The sequence below is a fragment of the Lontra canadensis genome, unplaced genomic scaffold, assembly GCF_010015895.1.
Source record: "Lontra canadensis isolate GAN:19392208 unplaced genomic scaffold, GSC_riverotter_1.0 scaffold58, whole genome shotgun sequence".
Classification (NCBI taxonomy): Eukaryota; Metazoa; Chordata; class Mammalia; order Carnivora; family Mustelidae; genus Lontra; species Lontra canadensis.
This window is the reverse complement of record NW_022631052.1, coordinates 6035203-6049848: the sequence shown is the minus strand read 5'-3', so window position 1 is coordinate 6049848 and position 14646 is coordinate 6035203. Positions and strand designations below refer to the sequence as shown.

Below are 14646 nucleotides of genomic sequence, written 5' to 3'. Positions count from 1 at the left end.
CGGATGGCAGAGAGGGGTTACGACCAGCTCCGGCCCTCGGCCTCAACCCTATGTTGGTCCAAAGAGGTGGTGATAGGGGTCGGGGGAGGTCTAGAGCGTGCTGGAAATCTGTCGACCCTCCGCAGTATTGACTTTGGTCCCGAGCACCGCTCCCGCCGCCCGGAGAGCCCTGGCAGCGGGCCGGGGTGGGGGTGGGGAGACCCGGGGGCGCCCCGCCGCGCGTCCCGCCGAGGAGCCTCGGCCGCTGCGTGCGGACCCGGGAGGGAACCCCTGAGCGCGGCGTTTCGGTTCCGGCGGCTGCGTCCGGGGGCGGCCCGGCCCGGCGGCCTTACCACACGGCGGCCTCGTTGAGCTCGGGGTTGGGGTGCGACAGGGGTCCGCTGTAGCCGCTGGCGCCGCTCATGGGGAAGGGCGGGCTGGGCCCGCCGCTGAACACCTCGCCGGGCAGGGGGTGCAGCGCGCCGGGCAGGCCTGGCTCGGGGCTCGGCGTGTCCGGGTGCGAGATCATGTCGGTGAACCTGGGGTTGTCGGCGGCGTGCGGGCCGGCCAGCGGCGGCTCCAGCGCGCCCAGCGGCGTCGAGCCGGGTCCCGACGCGGCCAGGAAGCTCGAGTCGGCCGGGGACTGTGCCTGCGACGGCGGGCCGTGCGCGAAGAAGTCGTAGTTGCCTCCCGGCGCGTAGTAGTCGCCTTGATAGTCTGCAGGCGGGGACCGGGAGGAGACAGGGAGAGGTCAGAGGCGGCCAGGCCTGGAAGCGGACCCGCGTAGACAGAGGCCCAGACCCAGCGGGGACCGGCGGACGCTGATTCAGGTTGGCGAGCTCCGCGGAGACGGAGAGAGAGCGTGGCTGGCCGAGGAGGGTCTGCGGGGGAGGATGCAGCAGACCCAGAGCCAGTGTCAGGGAGAAAGACTGTCAGAGGTGCCCAGAGGTCCGCGACACCTACCCTGAGAGACCCGCAGACCAGAAGGAGGGACTCAGAGACAGAAACACAGAGAGAAAGATGTTGTGACTTCAAAGTCAGAGGTTCCCCACAGGCAGAAAGGGAGAAAGACAGTGAGTGGCAGGGGAGACACAGACAGTGACCCATCCTAGACCGTGTCTTAGGGCTGGGGAGAGATCCACAGAGAGCCAGAGAGAGACACAGAAACAGCCAGAGACAGGATCAGCGAGAGATCGGCAGAAAACAGAGTGACAGGGGAGCAAAGAGGGGACTCAGCAGGGAGCCCCGGGGACTCCAGTCAGAAAAGAGACCTAGAGGCACCAAGACCAAGGCAGAGACAGAGACCAGGACGACGGTCTAGGACAAGCACAGAGAAAGAGATGAGAACAGACGTGTGGTTAGAGACACACTGGTAAAATCCTGCGAGAGACCCAGGAGCGAGAAGAAAGGTCAGGAGAGACAGAGGCGCCCACAGATCCGCCAGATGAGTCAGAGACATCAGAGATGCGTGGAGTAGAGCTAGGCAGGCGAGGCTGGGGTGGACAGAGACCAGGGCATCAAATGGTGGAGGGGGGCGGCCGCCTGGCGGGGAAGAAGCCAGACCTAGACCCCACACCCCAGCAGCAGAGAGGGACTGGTGAATTGGCCCGGGGCTGGGGACGTGGCCAACAGCACTCTGATCTCACAAGGCAGCTGAGTGCCGGCTCCTTCCCCGCGAGTACCGGGTGGACCTGGCCCACCCTTCACCCCCTCTAGTCCAGCCCTGCGACCTTCTGGGAGAATGTGGGGGTCTGGCCATTCGCGCCACCTCCCTAGGCCTGACAAGGGAGGGAGGGCATTGGCCTGATCACCCACATCCAACATTTCACGAGCGCTTAAACATGCATTTGCCAGGACATCCAGTTTCTGAAATATTTGGGGACAGAATCCTTTTGAGAATCTGCTGATAGCTATGGGCTCTCTCCAGAAAAATGCAGAAATCGCATTTTTGCCCAAAAAATCAGGGGGCGTAAGGGCTCCAGGTTACAAACCCAGCCATTTTCAATAAATGGTTTCTGCATCAACTGTCTGACCTCTTCCCAGAGTCCTCACCCCGGGGACCTCCTACAGGTCGGCCTCCTGAGGGTTTGGGGTGTGGGACCCCATGAAAGGAGCCGCTTGTCGCTGGTACCCGTGACAATAACCCGCTTTGTGCGGTGGGAAAACCAGCGCACCCCCAAGCGGGGTTTCCTCTGCAACACCCCCACCCCACCCAGCGCTGGGTCTTCGGGTCTCAGTCACCAGGGTGACTTCTGGACGTCCCCTGACGCCCAGCCCCCCTTCTTTCTCTAAACCCTTAAATCAGTCCAAATGGGGGTGCCCTAAGGCGCAGCCTGTAGACGGTTTAAGCAACAGCTAAAACGGTCGTCAATTACTTTTTAAAATCACTCATTCCATTCTCCCCGAAAGTGAAGAGAAAGGTTGGAAGCGGCGAATTGGGGCCCCTAAGGGACGGGGATGGGGGACGGCTGCAGCCCGCAGCGAGCCGGCAAGCCAGCAAGGGCCGCGGCCCCCGCGCGGAGCGCGCCGCCTCCGCCCATATGGCGGCCGGGCCGGAGGTAATTGGAACAAACGCCGTCTGAAAAGGGCACAAAAGCCGCAGCTGGGGCTTTGTCCGCGCTCCCACGGGGAGCCGCCGGCCCCGCCGCCCAGCCCCTTTCTCGCCCGCTGCCGGCCGCCGCCGCCCGGATCTCCCAGCGCGGACTAGGCGGGGCTGCCTCCCTGGGGCTGGGGGGTCCTGTCCCCCATTCCGGAGAAAGAGGGGCCCGCGTGTCCTGGCCCCCACTCCATCCAGCAGACGCGCGGGTAGAGGAGGCGGCTAGACTGGTGGGGGCACACCAGTCCTCGGGGAAACCTTGCTTAATTACCCAGGCGGGGAGAAATTCCCGACTGCACCGTCCCACCACCTCCCAGCGCCGGGCGGAGATGGTATGTGGAACGAAGCAAAGATAGGGAGAATTCGTGGCTGAAGACAGCAGGACGGGTCCACCTTCCGAGCTGCCCTCGGCGTCCGCAGCCCCAAACCCGGGCAATGACATCGTACAGTCTCTCCCCCAGAAGCAGGGCCGCGCAATTTGCCCACAATTTCACGGTGGGGTGGGCCTAGCCAGACCTGAAGATCTAACCTCCTAGGAGGACCATGTGCTGAAGCCTTCCTTTCTGGGTCTGCCTGGGTGCGGCAGGGCCTACCCTACACGTTGGCCCTGGCATTGCCTCCAAATCCACGTGTCTAAGAAAACTCATCTCTCCCCAAACTGGGCCACTAGCCTCCCCGCTCCCCAGACCTGTGGCACTGAACAACTCAGCAGAGATCGGTCTCAAGCACAGGCACTCAGAGGACTCTCCAAATTCAGAGGCTCAGAAACACAAGGGGGAGGTGTTTTCCTTGAGCCCAAAGGTGGGGGAAGTAAAGGACCATGAATGGATTTCCTAGAGCACCTGGGGTCTCAAAAAGCCAGTGAGGGAGCTGGGAATGGGTCACCACTGCCAGTAGGAAGGAAATGGAGGGGTGAGGGGACAAGGCAGGAAGGAAAAGAGGGAAGAAAAGGGAGCAGCGGCAAGGAGAGTTCACCGGAGCCTGAGCCCCAAAACACCAGCAGCAGAATGCCTCTCTGGGAACTCCAGCTCCTTGCAGAGAGTGGGTAACTGGGTGGGCCCATCTCTTACACCTCCAACCCCAGTGAACACTGGTGGGCTTGGGGCTGGACAATGGGCGAGAGTCCTGCCCAGAGCAACTGCCCGCATCCTGGCTAACAGTGCCAGACGCTGAGGGCATAGTCCCCGAGGCAGAACAGGAGGTTTGGACTTGCAAGCTAGCTAGCAGGTGGCCCCGGATGGATTTGGACCCCTCCATCCCTACTGCCTGCGCTGCCCTCCAGTGCCTATGTTCCTGCTGGTGCCAAGTGCACCACACCGCCAAGGGCAAGGGCAGCAGGAAGGCTGGGTGTCAGGTGGGGGCAGGGTGCCTGTTGATTTGCAGTGTTCTCCTTGGTATGATGCTTGGAGTGTGGGAGCCTGTGAATCTCTTTGGGTGTGTTTGTCCGTGAAGTGAATCTGGGGGAGTGGCGTGCACCTGTGTGTGTTGTTGTATGTGATCACGTGCCTAGATTTGTATCCCTGAGGTCTCTGAACTCGTGCGTGCGCACAAGGGAGTGGCACCCATGTGGCTTGCGTGAGTGCGTGTTTATCTGCGTGTATCACTGTATGGGTGAGTGGACCCATGCATCTGATTTTGTGTCCAGGAGGTATCTATGGGTGAGCGGGCGCCCGTCTATTGCTGTGTGTCTGTTAAGGGGTGTTCATGATTGTGTATGTTCCGCGTGCACAGAAGGGAGGGAGGGATCCCCGGCGGCCAACAGTGCCCGCATCCGACGCTGCGTCCTCCGGTCCCTGCGTCCTCAGTCCCCAAAACCGCTGGGGCCTGGTTGTAGGGCAGCGCGTTCCAGGGTGGGCGGGGGCGGGGGTCCTTACCTCCGTAGTAGGTGTACGGAGTGGACCCCAGCATCTCAGACTCGTCCAAGCGGCCGCCCAGCGGACGCATGCGCCGCGGACTCCGGAAGAAGGCGTGTCTCCGGGCGCCCAGTGCGCTCAGCTGTTTCATCCTGCGTTCTTTGGACCTTCGGTTCTGGAACCACACCTGGGACAGGGCGGGAATTGTGAGCTCGGGTCCGGGGTGCCGATGACTCCCTGCCCAGGCCTCCCCTTCTAGGTCCTATAGCCTCCTCCGCATCAAGACTGCCCAGAGGCGGGGGCCGGGCGGATTAGGCCGGGAGAGGTGGAGAGGGGCTTCGGAGAACCAGCCAAGGGTGAAGGATTTCGCGGACCCGTGGGGCGACTCATAAAGACTTGGGCTTCCTGGTCCTCGGCCCGCCCTCGGCCTGACGGCTTTATAAAGGCCTCCCGCCCTGCACGGCTCTAGTCCCGGCCCCTCGGCTCCCCAGCCTCCCCAGCCGGGTTCTGGCGGTTTGTCTGTCTGCCGGCGCACCCGCACAGGGAGGGGGGCACGTGAAAAACCTTGCCCCTTTCTCTGCTCCGAAAGATGGGAGGAGAGGAGGGATACCCCAGTGAGGCTTAAACGGGGAGCGGGCGGGATTTCGAGGGGTGAGTGACCCGCCCAAGACTGCACCGTCGGGAGTACAGCAGGACTATTCCCGATCTTTTGGTTAGAGGTTTGACCGGCTAGCCCTGACGTCGGGCACACAGTCTGCGCTTCGGCGGACCCGAACTAGGCCCCCTCTCAGCCAAGGGGGCTGGGTGGGAGGCTCCCGGACTCAGCTAGCCTGGGGAAGGGTGACCGGGGGCCGGCCGCACCTGGATCACGCGCATGTTGAGGCCGGTCTCCTGCGCCAGCTGTTCGCGGATGTGGCGCGTGGGCTTGGGCGTGGCGGCAAAGGCGGCCTTGAGCGTCTCCAGCTGCTTGGCTTTGATGGTGGTGCGCGGGCCGCGCCGCTTCGTGCCAGAGTTCTGCTCCTCGTTCTCGTTGTTGGCTGTCTCCTTGTCCGACGACGTCGAGTTGTCCGTCTCCTTGGGGTCGTCCTGGAGTGGGTCCTGGAGGTCCGGGGACAAACTGCGGTCCGTACAGGATGACACTGCGGCGGACGAAACGGGAAGAGGACAGCGGCGTCAGCGGCGGCCCAAGGTCTTTCCAATCCGGTAGCCGGTTCCCGCCGATCCAGGCCCCCCGCCCTCCGCGCCAGGTTCCCCTCCGAGCCACGCGACAGCCCCTCCCCGCGGGGGTCCGGCGCCCGCCCACTCTCTCCAGGTGGGGCCGGGCCTTAGAAGGGACCCTTCAAAAGCCCTCGGGGCACTTTTGGGCTACTGCTTGGGTAAGGGGGAGGCGCACCCTCTGGGGGAGCGCGGCCTCGGTGGAGAGGGGAAGGGAGGAAGCTACAGATGCCTTCTGGGCCTCAGATCTTCCTCCCCATTTCTCCTTCCTCCGGACCCCAATTGCCGTCCTCCCAGTGCAGCCTGAAATTACCAGGAGCTGAAAAGACTCCGAAAAGGGGGGAATTGTGTGAATCCAAATTGGGGGAGGAGGGCAACTTGGAAAAGGCCCCTCCGTGGAAGGAGGTGGGGAGGGGAGCTGGTAGTCCTATCCTGTAGGACAGACTCCAAATACTATCCCCCTTCCCCAGCTCCCCTCGCCCCACGCCTTTCTCACGGCCCTTTCATTTGCCCTAGAAAAGCTTGATGGGAGTGGAGAGCTCTGAGCCAGGCACAGAATGCGCACAAGGGCCCCAGTAGAAAGCACCAGGCTGGCCGGAGGGTCTTTTAGGGCCTGAGGCTGGGGAGGGGAGGAGATCGCCTACCTGAGTTGAGGCTGCCCTCCTTGAGGCTGGAGGAGCTCAGGTAGTCGTCCTTGCACACGAACTTGTTCTCGTCGATGACGTAGAGCTCCTCGCCCGTGGACAGCTGCTTGTTGCACACCATGCAGGTGAAGCAGTTTAGGTGGAAGACCTTACTGCGGGCCTTGCGCACCAGGTCGCTGGGCGAGATGCCTTGCGCACAGCCCGCACACTTTGTGCCAAAGCGCCTGCACACACAACATGGCCTGTCACCTTGGAGCAGCCCGAGGTCCCGTCCTCTTGAGCCCCTGACCACTTCCCACCCACCTTGGGCTTTGAGAGGTCCCCATTTCCACATCTGCCAAATGAGAGCCCCCATCCTGTACTCTCTGGCTAGTGCGAGAGAGGGGAGACAAATGTCCTGGGCCGTTCTTGGGGCTGGAACTGTCAAGCCCTGTTCAGGTTTATTTGTCCTCCCCAAGGTTTAGAGCAGTGGGTGCAGCCTTCCCCCAAGCACAGACCCAGAGCACCCCAAGATGCTCCCCGCATCCCTGCCAGATCTGCCTGGGCTGCTTGAGACAAACTTGGCCATCCAAGTTATTTACAGTTTAAACCAGGCCAGCCAGGTTTGGGCCACTCCTTGGCTTTGCCTCCTGGATCCTGTCCAGTCTGCTGCGGCCCAGGTAAGGCCAGTTGGCCTGGCTGGCGGGTTCAAGCCATGGGGTGGGGAGCCTCTCTCCTGAGCTGGATCTGAGCAAGCGGGAAGGAACCAATTGCCGATTCCCAGCGCCAGCAGCTCCCAAGGCCTTCCCGTCCCCACTCTGGGACCTGCGGGAGCTAGCTGGCCTTGTGGACAGCAGGGCCTCGGAACAGTGGACTGTGGAAGGTAGGGATTGAGTCCCCAACCCCCCAAAATCTCCGGCCCTGGCAGGCACCGGGAGAATGTGGCCAGAAGGCAATGCCAAGCCTGCATGGTCGTTACAGAGGATCTCTCAAACTCCCCCCTTCCCGCGTTCCCGTTCCCGTTCTAAATCCCTTTCTTTCTTCCTTGAGCGCTTGGAGAAGGCCAGCCTCCCCCAAGTGGGTGGTGGTGGCCAGCACTGGGAGGGGTGAGGTGCAGGTAGAGAGGGAGAACGAGGGCCCGGGACCCTGGGGCCCCACATCTACTCATACCCATGTCTCTAAACAGGGCGAATTTGGGTGACGTTGATGTAGTGAGGGCATTAGAAGCCATAAGTCACTTTTGGCCTTATCCGGCAGCGTAATTGGCCATATGCACCTTATCAAAAATCATTAGGCACTTTGCAAGCCCCCCACATTAGGGGCCTCAGGCCTCCGGAGCCAGGGAGTTTACACGTGTAAAGCCGTGGCTGACATTTTCTCCTATTCAAATTCCCTAGTGCCGAGCCGCTGGGGCCGGTGAGCAGCCTTTCTCCACGGTGTTAATCACGCCCCCCTTCCCTCGGTGCCCGGAATTCACAGGCACAAAGCCGGCTGCGGGCGCCTGGTGGAAGCAGGCAGAGCTGAGCTGCCGGAAAACTCACAGCCTTCCTGGCCATCCCTTGGCGTTTCCCAGGTGGGGAAACTGAGGCCCAGAAAAGTGATCTGCCCTGGCTCACCTGAGGGCCCCTATGGGCAGCAAGGGAAGGTGACACATCGCAGACTGGACCCCGAAGGTCCTGATTCTCAGCTTCAATTTCGTTTGTACATTTCAAGAGGGGAGGAAATGTGTAAGGAGTTGGTGGAGGGGGGAGCAAGGAGAAGGTTCCCTCCCTCCCTCATCAGAAGAGATCTTCTGGGCTGAGCCCCCTTGGAGTTGGGGAAGTTTCTGTTTGTCCAGGAGGGCTCTGGGGCCCTGGCCTGCTGGGAGGTCAGCGCCCCCCCCCCGGGGCCCCCCCCCCCCCCCCCCCCCCCCGCCCCGGGCTCCTGAACTCTGCCCGGTGGGAGAAGCCTCCAGCAGCCCCTAACTTAGGCAAAAATTCTTCCTCTCTCAGAACCGGGTTTGAACTTCCACCCTGGAAGGGATTGAGGTCCCTAGCGTCGCAGCTGCAGGAAAGAGGCAGAGACGCGCGGGGAGCAAGTTTGTAAGGGCTTCTTCGCCCTGCCCCACCACGGCTCCAAGCCGGCCTGGAGGAGAGAACTAGAGCCAGCGAAACAGCGTTCTTCTTACTCCACCCGGGCTCGGCGCTTTCCCGGACCAAGGACAGGACGAGAGCAGCAGGCTGCCCCGCTTCCCGTGTAAGCTTGTGAGCCCAGGAGGCAGGTTGCGCGGTCTCCCCTTCCCGGGCGCCCCAACGGAGCGCGCGCAGGGCGGGCGCGCGGGGCTGGCGGGCAGGCGGCAGGGCGGCAGGGTGGCGGGGCGGCGGGGCGGCGGGGCGGCGCGGCCTCTTACCTGAAGAAGTCATTTTTGCAGTAGAGCTTGCCCTCGCGCGAGAAGCACTTCTCCGAGAGGTTGGTCTTACACTCGCAGCACTGTACGCATTTGATGTGCCACGCGCGGTCCAGCACGTTCAGCAGGAAGCGGTCTAGGATGGGCCGCTCGCAGCCGGCACAGTGCACCATCATAGCGCCCCGGCGGCTCCGGCCGCCCTGCCCTCCCTTTGGGCCCCCGGCCCTCGGGCCCCCGGGCCCCGCTGCTGCACTCCGCCTCTTATCTCGGCCGCCGCCGGGCGAGTCCGGTCTGGACCAAGACTCAGCCGGTCAAGTCCTTGGGTGATCGCTGGCCTGGCGCTGGGCTGCCCGGGGTGGGGTGGGGAGGAGTGGCTTTCACAGCCTCATGCCCGGGGCCGCGCGTCCCAGTGCTTGTTCCGGGCTCCCCCAGGTGTCTTGGGTGGCTAATGGCCTCGGCGCTGCGGAGCGGCTTTCCCCGGTGGCGGAGGCGCCGGCACTTTCCCCCACTTTCAAGCGGTCCCGATCCTCATCTTTGTCTGGCCGCCGCCTAATTCGCGCATCCTTATTCAGATTTGGTGACGTGGCGCGGCACGTAGGGGGCCCGGCGGCCAATGGGCGCGCGGTGGCCATGGCAACCTCTTAAATTTATAGCATATCTAAATTGGCTACAGCGTTGCGGTCCGGACAGAGCAAAAAAAACAAGGCATCAGTATTGTTGAGTATTAGCTTGTACCTGGTTCGGAGGCTAAGTAAGTATTTACCTTCCAGTTTGGGGCTGGGGGCGGGGGGCCGCGTGATCTGAAAACTGCATCTCCCTTCCTCTCTCTTCTTACAAATATCTGGGGGCCAGGATTCCAGGGCCTGATGGGAGAGGGACCCCTGCCCCGTTCGCTATCCCCGGAACTTGCAGAAGTTGCCCGAGGCCCGGAGCGCGCTCTATGTCCGCCTCCTCTTCGCGAGTCCAGCCCGCCCAAATTAGACTCCCTCATCCTCTTGTCCCTGGGGTCTGCGCCCTGGAGCTGCGACAGCGCGGTTCACAGGGCTCCCAAAGCCGGGCCCAGCTTCTTTTGTCATACACAGAGCTGGGGCCCAGCCTGGGCTTTCTCATGGACACAGAGAGAGAGCGAGAGCGAGAGAGCGAGAGCAAGCGAGCATGAGCGCGAGCCGCGCCCTTTGGGTATCTTTCCCCGCGCAGGCCCAGGCCCAAGTTGGGGGAGGGTGTCATCTGGCCTGGTCTGGGACCCTGGAGTTTCAGGCCTGAGCGCGCGGCCCACAGGGCTCAGGGCGAGATTTGGGGAGGAGGCGGTCTGGGGAGGCGGGTCTTTCTGAAGCCTGATCAGAGGTGGAGGTCACCACGTCTCTCCTTTCCTCGGAGCACCTTCCAGATCTCGGGCCAGCCAGTTAGAGCGCCGGGATGAGTGGGTCGCACTGCCCTGGCGGGGAACGCTAGAGATTGCGTGGGCGCTGCTTGCACACCCGGTGCGCAGGCTGTATGTGCAAGTTCCAATCTCTGTAGGACGAAGGAAGAGTGGCCCGTTGTTAGGGAGCTGAGGGTCTGGGGAGTGTGGGGGTGCGGAGGAGTGCTTGCAGGTGTGTGTGAAGAGGGAGATGGGGGTCTGGGGGATAGAGGAAGAAGCCAGGCCTCCTTTCCCAAGGGGCCAGCCTGGACCCGGGGCACTCCAAGTTTGGGAGGCCCGGAGGGCTCCGCAGGATTTTTCCATCCTGCTCCCGGAAAGTATTGGCAGCCCGCTGACTGGGGAGGTGGACCCTGGGCAGGAGGGAGCCAGAGAAGTGTGTTTGTGGCAAGCCTTGGCTGTGAATGTGTGTTTGGGTGCATTTACTGAGTTTGTTAGTGTATATTTGCTGTTTGAGAATTGCATTTTTGGCTGTTTCTAGACCATAATCCAGCATGCGAGTACATTTGGGTATGTGTCTTTTTTGTGCGAATTTGTGTGTTTGTATTTGTGAATAGTTCTGCTGTGTATTTGTCTGTGGACTCTTATTTTCGTTGGTCTGTGTATAGGCGTGTCTGCTTACTTTTGGACACTCGAATGTGAGGGTGTTTGTATATGCATCTGTGTACAACTATTGTGTGTGTGCACTAGCATTGGTGTATATGTCAGTGGACTTAAAAAAATCTGAATGTGTGTTTTTGTGTGTGGGTGACCGTGTGCATGTTTGAGATCCCGGGTGGATGTGACTGGGTGTGTTTGTGAATGCAGAATTTTGTGGATTTTTGTTTGTGCGCCATTCACAATGTGTGTGTCTGCATGGGATAGCAGGTTTTTGTTTATATGACTCCTGGAGGTTTTTTTTTGGGGGGGGGCGTGCATGTTGTGTGTGTCCTCCTAGCATTGCCTTTGTGGGTTTGGCGGGGACAGGATTTCTGGATGCCTGTGTGGGGGCGTTTGGTGGAGGCACAGAGATGCTGACTTCTCTCTCTGTTCCTGTCTAGGCCTAGCTCTGTCCCCCACAGTCTCTAGGGGAGGTGATCTTGCTGGGGACAGGAAATTGACAGATGCTGGTCACCAGGTGGGACACTGACCCACAGCTGGGCCTCTGAAAGGAAGTCCCCAAATCGGGTAGCTGCTGCCTGATGGTGCTGTTACTCCATCCTCCGGCTTGTCCAGGGACAGGTGTCTACACCACGTAGTGTAGCGTTGTGGCTGGTTAGACCCTGGCTCGGCCAGGCACAAGTAGACTGCATCTCGCCTGGTCCCCACCCCCTCACCCCCCGCAGCCCAGCTGGGAGAGGTCCAAGAGCCCCAGATGAAATCACAGTTTCTGGAAGCACCTGGCCCTACCCTCCTGAGGCACGAGGAGCCCTGAGACCCAGCAAGGCAGGGTCCGAGAGAACCAAGAACACAGCAAGAGAGAGGTACCAGGCTGGAAGTGGAGGCCAATCGGGTTGCCTATTTACCCTTTGTTTCACGGGGGTTTCTCTCTCCCACATTCTCTGCATGTCTGTTTTCCTTTCGGTCTCCTTTTCTTTCTGATGTTCAGCCTCTGTTCTCTTTCTGTTTCCCTTTCCCTCTGTTTCTCCATCACTTTCCTTCTTGATTTCACTGTTTTTATTTCCTTCCCTCTGCCTCTCTACTGGGCGTCCAAATCCAGCACCCGACTCAACGCTGCAATGAACAGTTCTCATCGTGCACCACACAGCTATTGGGTTGCTGGAAAACTCACATACAGTCATTAAAAGCCCCCATCTGACAGCCTCTGCCCTGCTCTGGACTAGGCGCCCTGAACCTGCCCTCCTCTAACACCCACCCACCCACCCCGGTCCTCCCTGAGAGCCGGGGTGCTGCGTCTTCCTAGCCCTGGCTTTGCCAACACTGCCTGGTTGCTGGGGCCTGTGTACTGGACTCCACATGGGACAAATCCACCCACCCCCACCTCCTGGGTGTGTTTAAATGCCAATGCACAGCCAGGCCCCAGGCTGTGGGAGGTAGCAGGAGTTGGGGACAGTCTCAGAGAGCAGCTCTGGTTCTTCCGGAGCCTGGATGTTGTTGGGGGGCTGAATGCCGGAATTTGCAGGAGATGAGGGCTCTACTTCCAGAATCCCTGGTCTGGCCTTCTGCCTCCTATACCTGAGTTTGACCCTTCTCTCCCTCTGAAGTTGCCCTACGAGCCTCAGCCCAGCCCAGCCCCAGTCCCAAACCTCCGCGCCCCAGCCCCGCTGCAGGAAACCCGGCTTGGCCTTTGCCAGCCCTCCACCTTCCAGGGAGCACGGCATCCGAAAAACGCCAGCAGACCAACTATTAGACGAATTATCCCGCCCTAACAGCACTAACAGATGGCGACCAGGCAGCAAAATCCCCTCCTATATGTAACTAATAAACCGCTTGTGTCTTAACAGGGTAATGCATGGAGACGCAATGTCACTTATACAAGATGTTGATGAAATTTACTATATAAAAATCTTCCTCCTAGACTAAAGAGTATCAACATTACATCTCGACAGACGGCGGCGGGATAAGTAAAACAGACAAAAGACAAACAAGATAATAATCTGTTTCCAATCACTTAAGCCCTGTAGAGTTAGTAATATGCGGTTTGCATATTCCCCCTTGAGTTCGGTAATTAATTACCGGCGAAGAGGCACACACCCGCCCGGGGTGGGAGTTTTGAAGCGCGCTGAGCTGAGGCTTGGGTGGGGCGGGGGAGGGATGTGCGGCTTTCCTGTCCTCTCCAGCCCGGGACGCAGGGCAGCGGCCGGAATGGGGACTCTTCAGGGCATCTGGAGCTCACCTACCCCTCAGGCTAAAGAGAATTTTCAGCTGCACCTCCCTACTCCTCACTGGAAACTCTCTTGCGTGGGGTGCGGGGGGAGGGACGTGGCTGTGGTTCAACAGCTCAGAAGGAACGTGGGGGCTTTTCTGGCGGCCGGAGGATCTCCCTTCGCCCCTCTGAAGGCATCCCCTCCCTTTGAATGGGCCGGAGTGGCTTGCTTTCTTGGGGAACGCGCGCTCTGAGGAAACCCGAGGGGTGCGCCCCTCGTCCTGTCCTCCGCGCGGTATCTTGGGCGGCGCAGCGGGCCCTCTCCCGACTTCGATCATTACTTCCCCCCAACCCCCCAGCCAAACGCCTTCTCCTCACCCCCCCCACCCCGCCCCCAAGAGCCGGCGCGGCTTTAACATTAAACAAACGCAGCGAGCGTCTCAGAGCTGCGCTCTCGGCCGGGTCTGCGCGGCGGCGGCGGCGTTACAAATTGTAAATTTAAATTGCTCGCCGGATTCATTACCTCCCCTCTTTGATTTCAGCCAGCCGTGAAAAATTATACTGGTGTACCACTGAGAAACTGTTTTGCCGCAAAGAGCCCGCGCCTAATCACTGGCTTTCTCCCTCCGACAAAAGTGTAATTATTTTGTTTGGGGTGTAAATATAGGCCGCGCCGCGCACACACACTCAGCGTCCCGCCGCGCCGCCGCGCACTGCCCGCCGCCGCGCGGCATCGGCCCGGAGTAGGAGCGAGCGGGGAGGCCGGGCCCTGCTGCCCCGAGGCCTGAGAAGAGCGGTTGGTTTGGCGCTCCGGCGAGACCCAGAGAGCCGGACTGGCAGGCCAGGTCCCCAGCCCCTGTCCTCAGGAGTTCGAGTTTGCCCGAGGACGCCCAGAACGTGTGCGCCCTGGCTGGCCTGGGTGGACGCTGGTGGGGCCTGATGCGAGGGTCAGGGCTCGCGCTCTGGCCTAGGTATCCGCGCAGGGATGCGGAAGGAATGTGGGGGTGGATCAGCCTCCCGCGAGCTCCGAGGGGGCGGCCACCGGGGGGGCAGCCCTGAGTCCACGCTGGAAAAGTATCTGGGCTTGGGCGCCCCCAAGAGCACCGGGGCGTAGGCGGAACCCTGGAAGACAGGGGCGATAAGGCCGGTGTGCCCCTTGCGCTCTGCCTTGGACTGCTTGGTTTCCAGAATATCTCCGCGGGGCGCAGGGCCTTCCTGTCAGCTGAATTGCGCACGGCTTAATTAACGGTCTCGTTAACTGGGCAGCCCCGACCTGGAACGTTTAATCAAAAAGGCAGGGAATCCCTCTGTTTCCTTCCTTCCTTCCTTCCTTCCTTCCTTCCTTCCTTCCCTCCCTCCCTCCCTGCCATTCGCTGGCTGACCCACCCACGCACCCTTCCTTCCTTCTTTCCTTTCTCCTTCCTTTCTTCCTTCTTTCCTTCCTTCTTCTATTTATCTATTCAACAATGACACTCCTCCCCATTCTCCCGCCCTCCTGAGTCCCTTTCCCAGTGCTGGGAGGGGGGGGGCAGCGGCTCTTGAGTCTGAACTTAACCCCTGCCCTATATCTGGACCGGGACTCAAAGGGGCCTATAGGGTGCGAGCCTGCAGGGGCTGGGCAACACTGTCGTGTTGGGTGGCTTTGGGACGGGCACCGGTGCCAGAAGGCTGTGTCTGAGGTGTGCCGGGAGCCAGGAGTCCGGCCATGATGGAGGTTGGCTGGGCAGACTTACCAGGCACCTGGCATATCTGAGAGGGAGCAGGTGGGGAG

General features: G+C 60.8%; 1 protein-coding gene across 1 annotated transcript; it reads right to left on the bottom strand.

The window, feature by feature from the left end:
• Positions 1–328: 328 nt before the first annotated feature.
• LHX5 (LIM homeobox 5) lies at positions 329–8828 on the bottom strand. Its single transcript, XM_032876108.1, has 5 exons — positions 8656–8828; positions 6288–6511; positions 5290–5567; positions 4450–4615; positions 329–696 (listed from the first exon to the last, which is right to left on the bottom strand). Exons 1-5 carry the CDS (start codon positions 8826–8828, stop codon positions 329–331), a joined length of 1209 nt encoding a protein of 402 aa, XP_032731999.1.
• Positions 8829–14646: the final 5818 nt, after the last annotated feature.

Excerpts from the sequence above, each read along its gene's own strand:
- LHX5 (XM_032876108.1), bottom strand. The coding sequence starts at position 8,828 with ATGATGGTGCACTGTGCCGGCTGCGAGCGGCCCATCCTAGACCGCTTC. Across the intron at positions 6,512-8,655 it reads TGCAAAAATGACTTCTTCAG|GCGCTTTGGCACAAAGTGTG; the intron begins GTAAGAGGCCGC and ends TTGTGTGTGCAG. Across the intron at positions 5,568-6,287 it reads GGAGGGCAGCCTCAACTCAG|TGTCATCCTGTACGGACCGC; the intron begins GTAGGCGATCTC and ends CGTCCGCCGCAG.